Genomic DNA, 12731 nt, shown 5'->3' on the forward strand with positions numbered 1-12731 from the left:
AGAAAGATGGTAACAATAACCCTGTATATGAGTATTCTTTCATGGTATGTCCATTTTTAAAGAATATATTGTTAAAAACAATAGAATCCTTTTAAGTTATTTAATTATATATGTTAGGTTTTTGAATCTTTGGGAAGAGTAGGATAATCCTCCCTGCTACCCAAAAAAAAAAAGACAGTAAAGAGTAACCACTCTAAGGTTACGCTAACAGTGATGACAGGTCTTTGGTGAGAAAGAAACCATAAAGTTCAGATTTCCTATTGAAATTACAGAAAATAAAGTAACTTTGCTAAAATCTATCTCATCTTATACTCTGATCATGACTAGGGAAAAAACAGGGTATCAAGTAGACTAGAGAAAAGGAGAATCTGTTGAATTTTTTCTTTCTGTTATCTGTTACGTTCCTCTAAGAAGAAATAGGAAGCATTGAAGCCGTACTTTGCACTGTGCCTTTGTAATAGAAGGCAGACCCAGTAGAGCTGTTGCCTAAGCTCTAAGACCTTAAGTAGAAGCCTAGAATGTTAGATTGGAACCTGATCATCTAGTCTCATGAGGACACTACAGTTGAGATAGATCAAAACAGTGATGCAGATAGCATGACGATCATGGACTCTGACTCTGCTGCAGCCACTGAATCTCTGCTCTCCCACTGACTAGTTGTGTATCTCTGGGCAAGTCACTCAGGTTCTCTGTATCTTGGTTTTCTGGAAAATGATGGTACTGCCTCATAGGATTGTTATGATGATTAAATGTGCTCAGGTGCCTTTACCTTTTTTATCTCCTGTAATATTACCACAATCCTGTGAGTAGGGACAGTGTCATTATTTTAAGAATGGGGAGCCTAAGGCATAGAAAAGTGAAGTTAACTTTCCTAAAGTCTATGGAGTCCAGAGGCCAGCAGAAATCTTTTGTAGGAACTTCACACTACTTGTTGCCGCCTTTGCAAGAGGAATGGCCATTTCACAGTCATTCAGCTGTGAAAGAGCCTGTTGTGTGGAGAACAGTACAAAATCGTATGGCTGGAGCACAGGAATAAGTGGTAGGGAGGAGAAAGCAGTAAGAGTGGAGATGTAGGTAGGAAGGCCACTATTTCATAAGGGCCTTGTAGCCTTGCTGAAATAAACAGACAACTAAGTGAAGAACTTTTGCCAGCTAAAGGACATGACCAGCTCTAAGGATAAAGCTATAGAAGCGGAGAGAGACTTTAAGAGGAGGAGATAAGACGCTATTTTAATAGTCTAGTCCTGAATCTCCAAACTTGGCTTATTACACACTTTTTTCAGCAGTTATTAATCTATACCTGTAATGTGAATGTATATATTTCTGAGTTACCTAAGTACATAGTTAAATTCATATACAAAATATGTATTGGTAAAGTTTTCTTATTTTTAGGGATAAAAAGTAAATGCGTATAAACGTTCTCCAGATTTCCTCCTGCATGTCAGCAGATTGTTTAGTGCACTCTAGTTGGGAAACCACAAGTGTTGGGCAAAGATGAGGAGGGATAGCACAGGCAGAGGAATCGGAAGAAATAGACTGAAGAAGAGTCAGCAGCATTTGGTGGTTGATTAGATGGACAAGGTGAGGGATTAGAAAAATGAGGATAAAGGCAGAGTTCTACCAAGGTTCTAGCTTGGAACATGGGAAAACAGTTACCACTGTGAATAAGGCAGTGAATGTCAGAGAAGGAACAGGCTTTCAGGTGACTATTATATAAGTTTAACATTACATTTGGTTATCTGCTTAGAGATGTTATAATGCCATTTCCCTTTAAGCAAGAATGAGGAGAGAGGAGAAATACTGAATTTTTACATAGTATTTTGTTTTGCCTTCAGTTTCACTCTGTAAATATATAAGTGCACATTTAAAATTATATTGAAACTTTTTCCTTCTGTAGGACACTTTTGGAGCACTTTAATATGAAACACTGTGTTTTAGATTTTTGAAAACTGATGTCCCTGGAAATTTGTTCATCTAAAAAGCTCAAGAATGTGAAAACTAAGGTTCTAGCAGAAGAACTCTCCTAAGATCCTTAATTATTTTTCCAGATATAAAATATTCTGGGTAATCTGAAATTTATTTTCAGTTTAGTTTTACCATTGTGATTAATAAGAGGCATGATTTTAGTTTATAAATCGGTTTGAAGACTGTCTTCAATAGGGTGATTTGCTTTCATTTTTAACTGCCATGTCGGATAGATTCAGAGTGACTTGTTCACATTCGTGTACAAGTCTGAGTGACCAGTTAGTATGTTGGTGACGCCAAGTCACATTTGAAGACAATACTGAGCGGTGTTGTGCTACTTATCAGGATTATGTTTGCAAAAGCAGCTCTTGTGTATTGTGAGTACACAGGAACAAAGGAGCAACTCGAGTTTGTTTGCTTCATTTGTAAACTATCAACTCAGTGAATGCAGAGTAAAATGTAAAACACGGGCCTAACATTGGGAATGTAAGTGAAGTCCCAGTTAATTCAAAACAGTCTTATCTGAGAACAAAGTTCAAAAATACAAGTGACAAGGGTTGTAATGTTCATTTTTTTTCATTTTTTTAAACTTTACAAAATTGTATTAGTTTTGCCAAATATCAAAATGAATCCGCCACAGATAAACATTTTTTCCTCCTTACCTTTTGCTATATGCTGATCCAAGAAAGATCTTAACTGTCTATAGCTGTGTTGCTTTTTCTTTTTTAATTGTGTAACCTTCTCATAAGGGCTTCCCTGGTGGCTCAGTGGTAAAGAATCCACCTGCCAATGCAGGAGACATGGGTTCAATCCCTGGGTTGGGAAGATCCCCTGGAGAAGGAAGTGGGAACCCACACCAGTATTCTTGCCTGGGAAATCCCATGGACAGAGGAGCCATGGGGTTGCAACAGAGTCAGACCCAACTTAGCGATTCAACAACAACAAACCTTCACATAAAAGGTTGACTTTGAAATTACGGAGAAATCTTAGAAACTATTTGTAAAAGTCAGATGTTCTCCTTGCTCTTTCACAGTTTGATCTTGGAGTTCACTGAAAACGAAGGTGTTCAATACAATAGGTAATGCCAACTAGTGCCAAAAGTGTGTCATCAAGGCATGCTTGTACACTTGTTTCTGTTGATTCCATTAGGCCATCAAATCACACTACTGCTGATGGTTTCATTTCCTAATGCACAATAAGTAATTTTTAAAATTGAAGCATAGTAACTGTATACTGTTATATATTATAGGTATATACTATTGACAATTACTACAGGTTCTGTTTACAGTTATTGTAAATAGTGACTACACCCCCATTGTACAGTATATCCTTGTAGCTTATTTTATACCTAATAGTTTGTGCCTCTCATTTCCCTACCCCTGTGTTGCCCCTCCCTATTTCCCTTTCTCCACGGGTAACTGCTAGTTGTTCTCCATATCTATAAATCTGCTTCTTTTTTGTTAAATTCACAACTTTGTTGTATTTTTTAGATTCCACATCTAAGTGATGTCCTACAGAATTTGTCTTTCTCTGACTTATTCCACTTAACATACTGTCCTCCAAGTCAAGTCCGTCCACGTTGCTGCACACAGCATTATTCCGTTCTTTTTTATGGCTGAGTAATATTCCATCGTATATATGTACCACATCTTCTGTAAAAGAAGTCATTTTCATACTAGAATTAAAATAACAATTATATTCTACTGGCTCTTGCTGCACATATAATAAATATTTTCTTTGTAGAGGAATCTATAGAATCTGTATACTTTAGGCCTTGTTGTTAAATTTCAGAATGATAAATCTCTGTATGCTAAAAGATGCTATCTTTTATATAACGTAATAAAGTTAGTGTGCAGCTCTATTAAAAAGGACATTTCTGTTACTCTCTTCTGCCAACAGAATGGAATAGGCATTTAATTTCTGAATGGTTCACCTTTGTTTAATTTGTAAATTGGTAACGATGTTTTCTTTCTACTGTTGTAGCAATATTTGTTGAGAGCTTGCTGTGTTTCAGGGACACAGGTTTTTTCCACAGCCGTCATATCAGTAGTTATTCCTATTTTATATATCAAAGCACAGAGGATGACACTGTTCCTCAGCCATGCGGTTGGGCCTGGAGAGAATCAGGTGGCCTGACTCCAAACCAGTGTTTTAACCTTTTCATAACTGGTCCTCGAAGTTGGCTATACTTCAAAAGCATTTGGGAGCTTTACCAGAAAAAATGGGGGGTGGGGACAGCACATGCCTGGGAAAGGGGCCCCAGACTAATTAAATCAGAACCTCTATAGGGATGAGGTTTCAACACTGGCATTTATTAGTATTTTTAAAACATCTTCTGATGAGTCTAATGTGAAACCAGGGTTGAGAACCATTGCCCTATAATTATACTGTTTATATTAGAATTAATTTTACTTAATTTGATAAAGTAATCTGATAGTAGCAGATAAAGCACATGTAAAGACTTAGGGCTAGAGTAGAACCACGGCAAAGGTTTTACATACCTTCCTACATAAATGAAGCAACTTTATATCTACAATCTTTAATACTAGAATTGTGGGCCATACAACTTAACACACCAAAAGTAATGAGGCTGTATATAAAGCAGAAATTCAGAAAACTACAAAAACACAAAGTTTAATGAGTTTTGTTTCTATATGGAATTTCAGACTTCAATAATATCTTTAATTTTTCCAAGCTTTAGTTCCCAATTATCATGTGTTTAAAAATACTACTTATATTTTAATTGTAAGTATGGTACATGCTTAAGTATAATCTTTTATAATGAAATAGTCAATAAAATGTTTCCAGATCTGGGTGATTCTATTATAAATATAGATGAAACTATTGTGAATGCAGACAGATATATAAATAATCATATTCATCACATTTAACGTCATAATTCATATGGCTTATGAAGTTATAAGAACATAAGGTATCATTTAACTTAATAACATGTCTAGTTACTGTCTTAACATGGGATAACAGAATGAGAAAATGTATCATGCCTGTGAACAAAAGGGATTGACTACAGATAACCACAAAACTTCATCCCGAATCTCCTGAGCAGGCATGCTCACCTCACGTTTAGTTACTGAAATGTGGCTCAAACTCAACACAGGCATCTACATGCAGAAGTTAGACAACCAGGTCTAGAATGGGTATAATGAGTTGTTCATGGGAGTTGTTTTTAAAGCATGCCATTTATAAAGCAAAAAAAATATTTTGGTACACCTCCCCTCTTTTGTATGTTAGAACCTGTTTTTAAGAACATTTTTATAGTGGAGTATAGTTGATTAACAATGTTGTGATAGGTTCAGGTGTACAGCAGAGTGATTCACTTATGCATACACCTGTATCTATCCTTTTTCAAATTCCTTTCCCATTTAGATTCTTACATAATACTGAGCATAGTCCCTGTGCTAGACAGTAGGTCTTCGTTGGTTGAAAGTGTTAGTTGCTTAGTCATGTCCGACCCTGTGACCTCTATGGACTGTAGCCCGCCAGGCTCCTATGTCCATGGAATTCTCCAGGCAAGACTACTGGAGTGGGTTGCCATTCCCTTCTCCAAGGGGTCTTCCTAACCCAGGGATCAAACCTGGGTCTCCTGCATTGCAGGTGGATTATTTACTGTCTGAACCACCAGGGAAGCCCTCTTCTTTGTTGGTTATCCATCTTAAATGTAGCAGTGTGCACATGTCAGTCCCAAACTCCCTAACTATCCCTCCCCCAAATCAGAATTTTAGTTAGGAATGGCAATTCCTGTAGTTACATAGAAACTTAGAGAGAGGCAGCTTGTTGAAGGTTATAGAACTATGCAGCTAGTCACAGAGCTAAAACCACAGAAAGGTATCTCTATTCCTTTTTCCTGTTTATACTCTATCAGATTGCATATTTACCTTAGGGAGGAAAAAAACAGATTTAAGAAATCTGTTTATGGCACCAATATTTTTTCTTTCAAGCTTTGTCTTTCCAGCACCAAACGTTAGATGTAATACACAAGCACACATACATGTGTGTGTGTGTGTCTGCATTTGTGCATGTGGATTTTCTACAAATAGTTTTTATTGAAAAGGCAAGGTAATATAATAGCACTGAATACCATCTTTCTGGGACAACAGTATACTGTGTTTCTTTAAACATTAATCACCCTCCCCCTCTCCCAAAAAAGAATTTTCAAGCAGGTAAAACTCTGTAGAAATATAAGCCTCTGATACTAGAAAAATGTTAAGAAGAAAAACCATTTACTCTGTAATTCACTATAGATTGTTAATAGGAAGATAGTTTTGCAGATTATCCAGCTTCCAGCTCAGCAGCTAGCTTTCCATTCTGGGAAGGTCCCTTGAAACCATCAACGAGGTTATGAGAGAAATCATGTAGTAGGTCTGGTGATGTGGCCAGAAATAAGAGACAAAAGACTGTGGCCAGGATGACTTTCCCTACATGATAATAGGGTGGATGCCTGACTGCTGACATGGCCACACCTCTGCTGATGGCAGAAAAGGCTAGTCGAGCCCATGGTTTTGAGCCTATCCTGCAGGCAGTGGGGCATGTTGCCACCAGTACCCTCCCAGGGGCACCACATGCCACAGCTACTTTTTCCATGTAGGTCCTTGGCAAGGCTGGTCATTTGGACAGTAAAGCAAGGTCAACCTGTAATCTTGGTATCACAGTGAATTCAAGGTCTCATGGTAGACCATGAGGTAGACCAGTTGTTTTGTCTAGCCTAGCTCAAGTAACAGGGAGCCCAGATTCTAGTCAGGTTTATGATGTTTTGCATCTCCCTAAGAGAAAAAATATTCCTTGTCTTCCCTTCCCATTTGTTCAAACAGTTTAAAAAGAAAAAAAAAAAAAAAAAATCCTGAATCTAAGAAAATCCTCAAGTCTGAAGAAACCCAGCTTAATTCCAAAACTTCATTTCTTCCAAGAGACTATACATAATCTGTATGGACATGTGTAACAGTAGTGATGGAGAGACTGTGTGGTTCTCTTAGGTTTCCCAGTAACGTGGCCTTGTTCTTTTGCAGGCAACAATTTCCCAGCCAGAGATACTGCCATATACAACCACAAGCACACATCTGCACTCCCACGACTTACATAGATGCTCTTTGAATTATTCACCAAATACACTATAAGTGTGCCTCAAGGGTCTACTTTTTAAGCATGTACTATACTTCATAAATGATGATTTAAAAAAAAAAAAAAAAAACCTGTTACTCAGATTATGAATGTTGGACTGTGCACGGAATCTTAAACTGCAGCAACTTATCAAAATTGTGACACCTGTAATTATGGTACTAATGCCGTCTTTCAAAATATGTATGAAAATAATACATCCTCAGTAGGTCATGTGCTTAGTATTTTAGCCTTGAGGATTGGTTTTGCTTTAAGTCAGAATTTGTTTAAATAGGACTACTGTATTTATGCAGGTATGTTACTGGCTTTACAACTTGGCATCTTAAAAAGATAATGACACATTTTGGTGGATTTGAATTTCCAAAAGCCTTTGCCAGGTAGGAAAGGAAGAAATTGCATATAGGTTTTACGGCTTTTCATGAATAGACCGTTTCTTTTTGGTCAAAAATACGAAGATGCTTTTAGATTCCTCATGCTTCCAGCAGCAAAAAATACAAATAGTGCTCAAAAAGTTCTTTTATGTAGACATTTACAAAGCAGAGTTCTGAGCATTACCTTTTTCATTGTGGGCCAAGGGAAAGTCTGTTGTCTTATAAGCCTGTTTTTCCTGCACACATGTCATTCATAGTACTTAGTAACATTTCTGCTAACAGCTTTCGTAATGAAGATTATACCACAAATTAATATATTCAATTAAATCAGCTGAAAAGTGAGAAAATACAGAGAACCCTGTATCCTAATCTCTTATAATGCTTCTGCATGGCTTATACATATTACCCCATCTGTTTACCTTTTTGAAATACATAATGATGTGTTTATTTTCAGGATTACAGCTCTGCTTTGCTCAAAATGCCGTTTTCTGGACCAAACTATCAGCTTTTTTGTGTTCTGTGGTATGGCAGACTTCTGTTGCATTGAAGCTTTTATTTATAAGAAATGTACAACACAAGGATGTTAGAAATAGCTTTGCAATAAAGGAAGCTCTGTGGTGGAAGCCAAGGGGCAACAGTGGATAAATTGTGCAAAAGGCTGCTTGTTTGGAAATCACATTTAATTTAAAAGAACTTTCAATCACTAGTTAATGTAACTGCTTTAAATTTACAGACAGTGGGAGTAGCTCACCGCTACCCAAGTATGCTTCATCTCCCAAACCAAACAACAGCTACATGTTCAAACGGGAGCCCCCAGAGGGATGTGAGCGAGTGAAGGTCTTTGAGGAAATGGCGTAAGTAATGTCTTTTCTATCAGCTGGGATCTGCAAAGCTGTAAAGCTTTTTACTGAGACCAGTTGATTACAGATGAATCAACTACTCCGTCCAGCTGATAATGTGTTTCAGAAGCAAATTATGAAAAGAGAATTCAATAGGCCAAAGAGATCTGACTTAAGGAGAATTAAGAGTCTGTGTGCTGGAAATACACTAACACAGAGAAACTTGGAAATTCATCCCTACTACCTACAAGATCAATTTTGAATCTTTAAGAATTTTCCTTTCATAAGCTCTATTAATTTAGATGGTTAAAGAAAACAGCCAGCCATAGCAGCACAGTGAATACCCACATGTGTGTAGCCTTCACGACAGTGACCCCACCAGCCGGAGGGACTGTCTCCTTCCCTGTAGACACATCTAGCATGTGTCATTGCATTCAGACTTCCTGGTCACAGATTGTTTTTAAATTCTTTTTGAAAGTTCAGTGTGTATAAAATAGAAATATTCAAGGGAAAAGAGATTCATGTTGTAAATACTTGGCAGAACAGCTCAAAATAAAAAGAGTGTGCAGCTCTTGGGTCGCTCATCCCCCTGTCCCGGTGCAGGCTTGCCCGGTGGAGGCTGCTGCACTCCTGTAACCTCAGAGGGGACAGAGACCGGTCTTGGAGGAGGTGGCGGTGTAGTTCCCAGGAATGGGGGGAGATGAAGGGCTTGTGGACGCTGCTCTGTTGGCCTGACTAGCTGGCTCTACAAGAAGCTACTGAAACTTTTTCTTATTTTTCCTGATCTGTATTCGTAGAAGTACGTATAGAGATACAGAAAAAGGAGGAAGTACTTAAAACCAAATATCCAATGGGGTAATCCCTCTCCCATGTACTTAACAGAAGAGGTCATTTTAGCATTGCATAATCCACATTTCTAAATAAATGAAAGCAGACTAATCTCAGAAACTTTTTCGTCTGCCCAATCCTTTTGAAAATCCTTTTGTTTTCAATATCACCTCAGTGCTGTGTACGTCAGTAGTATGCCAGCTGACTTGTGCTATGGAAGATGTTTATCCCTCTGTGTACACTGAATCCATTCCCTGCCATTCACATTTTAGCCGTTTTAGAGAACTCCAGTTAATTTGAAAAATGCTTGACTTTTTTAATGATTGTAAAACCTAATTTTGTTTTACGGTTTTAGGTCTCGTCAGCCTATCTCAGCCCCTCTCTTTTCATGTCCTGACAAAAACAAGGTTAATTTCATCCCAACCGGATCAGCTTTCTGTCCTGTAAAACTCCTAGGCCCTCTTCTCCCTGCCTCCGACCTGATGCTCAAGAACTCTCCTAACTCGGGCCAGAGCTCGGCTCTGGCCACCCTTACCGTCGAGCAGCTCTCCTCCCGGGTTTCCTTTACATCCCTTTCCGATGACACCAGCATAGCGGGCTCCGCTGAGGCCTCTGTCCAACAGCCATCCCAGCAGCAGCAGTTCCTGCAGGAGCTGCCGGGTGAGGACCACATGTCCGCTCACAACTACGTGGTCATCTAAGGTGAAGGGGGAGCTGGCCTCCACCCTGTGTCCCACGCACTAGAACTAGAGCTCAGACACCTATCTGCATGGAGTGACCGACTTTCTGACAGCACCACCACCACCAACAGAATACTGAATCAGAATCAAGTATCTCAACACTTATCTTGGCAGGGACGGAACTCCTATTCAGCAGTTTTTGTGGAAAGCAGTAATGCTTGCAAAATGTGTGTATCATTCAGCATTCTAAGTGGAGACTATGCATTTCATAGTATGTTTGACAGATTAGTACTGTGTCCTGTGTTTTGTCCCAAAATCTTCAGTATAAATAAGCTCTATATCAGAAAGTTGCCTGTCTAAATAGAAAATGTCTTGCTGTGTTTTGTCCTATGGAAAAATACTGTACTTCAGGATTATGTTTACAATTGATCCAGGTGTTTGTTTCTAACTTCTGTAATACATACAATGCAAAAAATAAATAAATGGCCACAACAGTTGCACAGGGCCCACCCTATGGCCTAGCTTCAGGTACTTCAGTCGAAGTCTAAACTCAGGTAACTTGGAATGTATATCATATTGGGATATTACCTATTTCACAGCTAAAAAGCTAAAGAGGGAACAGCACTCTTTGCCTTTGCTTCTTTTATGCATTTCCCTTTCCTCATTACATTCCACATTCTTAGAATAAGTGCATTCAACCCTAGGAGAACAGAAATCCTGGACATGGGTGAACGCGAGGAGAACCAGCAAATCCGTGGTGTCTGACATCACTTTTGTCACGCGGTTACAAGTGAAACAACTGTTGCATTCACTGTTTCAACATGTGTACATGTGGCTTTTTTTTTTTTTTAAAACAAGTTCAGGTGTTGCTCAGTTAAGACTGATACAATGTTGCAAGTAAAGTATCAGGTACTAGGCTGTACAAACATTCCCCCAGTGTGTGTGTGGATGTTAAGGACGAGAATGTCTAGGTGTCATTTTCCCAGAGGATGGCTGAGGTGTTTGTTTATGTTGGCCATCAGGGTCATGAAATGCTACTGATCTATCGAAAGGCATAGTCACGTTTCGTTTCTTTTTTGGAAAGTCTTGAATCTGCAGGTTAAGAAATGACACCCTTTGGTTATTTTCCTCAAGCAGTTCAGGTGCATGAGTTGTTTTAATGTAGAGAGAGCATATGTGAGTCTCAGAATTCAAAATAGGTTATTTGGTGACTTGCAAGTGCAAGCAGTGTGGAGCGGTTTCATTTAAGCCTCTCACAATAATACCTTGAATACGTCTGTTCATATTTTGGAAGCATGGGGTAGACCATAAACCCAAGTAAAGAGCCTTGAACCTGCAGACTTGACCTAACTTCTTGAAGTGTGAAGAGAGCCCTAGATGTTCCTGATTGGTCAGCGAAAGAGCCCAACTTCTGACATTGTTTTCTGCAGCACAAAGAGTGTGTTCAAAAGCGGAGAGAAGTTTCTGTGTTTTTATTCCTTCAGTTCCATAAAACAGTTGTTTGATCTGCACCTACAGTGTACGGCACAATTTTCTGAAGAATTAGGGGAACAAGGTGCCTACAGTTACAGGAGCGTTTCAGTTCCTTTCAGTCATTCCTGGGTTTTCCTTTGTTTTATTTTCTAAGGAGGTTGAAGAAGGAAGATGTGATAAAGAAGAAAGCAACACCATTGAATTTTTTTTTTTTTTTAAGAAATGATATATATATGTGTGTGTATATGTTTGTGTATGTGTTCAGTGTATTATTTTGTCATGATCCCAATTATCTTCTTTCCACCAAAGTTTGCAGTAATATTCTCTCCTGAAGGTGCATTCTGGCTCCTTTAAATTAGTCAGTGTTATATTGTAGGAGACTGTCATGGGAAAGGACTCAGTTTACTTCACCATTTTCACAGGGGAACCTTTTAAAACAATCTATTCAGCAGAAGACACCTTTAACCCTAATAATCTCAGGCCTTGATGAAAATACTATATTTTGTAGATTATGGTTAAAGGGAGAAAATTATTAGTTCTGTAAGATAAATATGAGCTCCATTAACTTCTGATATCTGGTTTAGCATTACATAATGTGTTGATCTTATACTCTGCTTTTGTCCAAATAAGATGCAATAGTATCAATATCAATTTCTGAACGATGGACTGAATATGCTTTTTTTGGTAATGAAATCTGATGTACGATATTTATAGTGACGTGCTTTTATTTTCTCATGAGAAAACTAAATATTGTGTTGTACATTTGTTCTTAGCATATATTAAAGTTTTGAACCAAATGTGTTAAAGCTTATGCTTTGCCATGTAAATTTCCCAGAAGTTGTTGAGCTCAAATGTATCCTACATCCAGCTGTAGAAATTTGTCAGAGATTGTTTAAATTTTGTATATAGTTGTACTGTTTAATTCTACACTGCGCTGAACAGTATTCGAGTTACCATACAATATGGCTTTACACAAGGAAATGTGTGGCTTTTGTTTTGTATTTTTTCAGTATAGAAGTTCCTGTGTCTTCTTATTTAAATAAAGTTATTAGTAAAACTGGAATAGTTCACTATGTTTTTGGAAAGACTGGGCTTTTAGCGTCTTACCTGACAAGGATGAATTCAGCTCTCGGGTTGGAGGTACACTGACTGGATTAGATTTCCACAGCCTGGTTTCCTCTTGACATTTAATTTACACACTTTCCATCACAAGCTAAGAAACGTGATGTCTGAAGTTCCATCCAAGTCTTTTTTCTGTTCCCAGCAATGAGCACCTTAAAAAGAGAAGACACTGTCCTCATGTTATCATTTTATGCCTAAGAATTATTTACGAAAATAAGTTTGTTTAATGAAATCGCCACAAAGGAAGTTGCAGCACTCTTTTTATTTACAGAGCAAAAGAGTGTTGATGTTTCCCCAGTTACCTAAATATGGTCATCGTA

At 38.1% G+C, this 12731-nt stretch overlaps 1 protein-coding gene across 4 annotated transcripts in view; it reads left to right on the top strand.

Moving 5' to 3' along the window:
• GLCCI1 (glucocorticoid induced 1) overlaps positions 1-12352 on the top strand; it is a 106765-nt gene extending 94413 nt beyond the window's left edge. For 3 of the 4 annotated variants that reach the window (XM_024990990.2, XM_059885796.1, XM_024990991.2), the window contains exons 7-8: positions 8203-8323; positions 9492-12352. In XM_024990990.2, the coding sequence (XP_024846758.1) occupies positions 8203-8323; positions 9492-9837 (467 nt within the window). In that variant the 3' untranslated portion in view covers positions 9838-12352. The other variant, XM_059885797.1, reaches the window with a different exon arrangement.
• The last annotated feature ends 379 nt before the right edge of the window (positions 12353-12731 follow it).

This window comes from Bos taurus, chromosome 4 (assembly GCF_002263795.3).
Source record: "Bos taurus isolate L1 Dominette 01449 registration number 42190680 breed Hereford chromosome 4, ARS-UCD2.0, whole genome shotgun sequence".
Taxonomy (NCBI): domain Eukaryota; kingdom Metazoa; phylum Chordata; class Mammalia; order Artiodactyla; family Bovidae; genus Bos; species Bos taurus.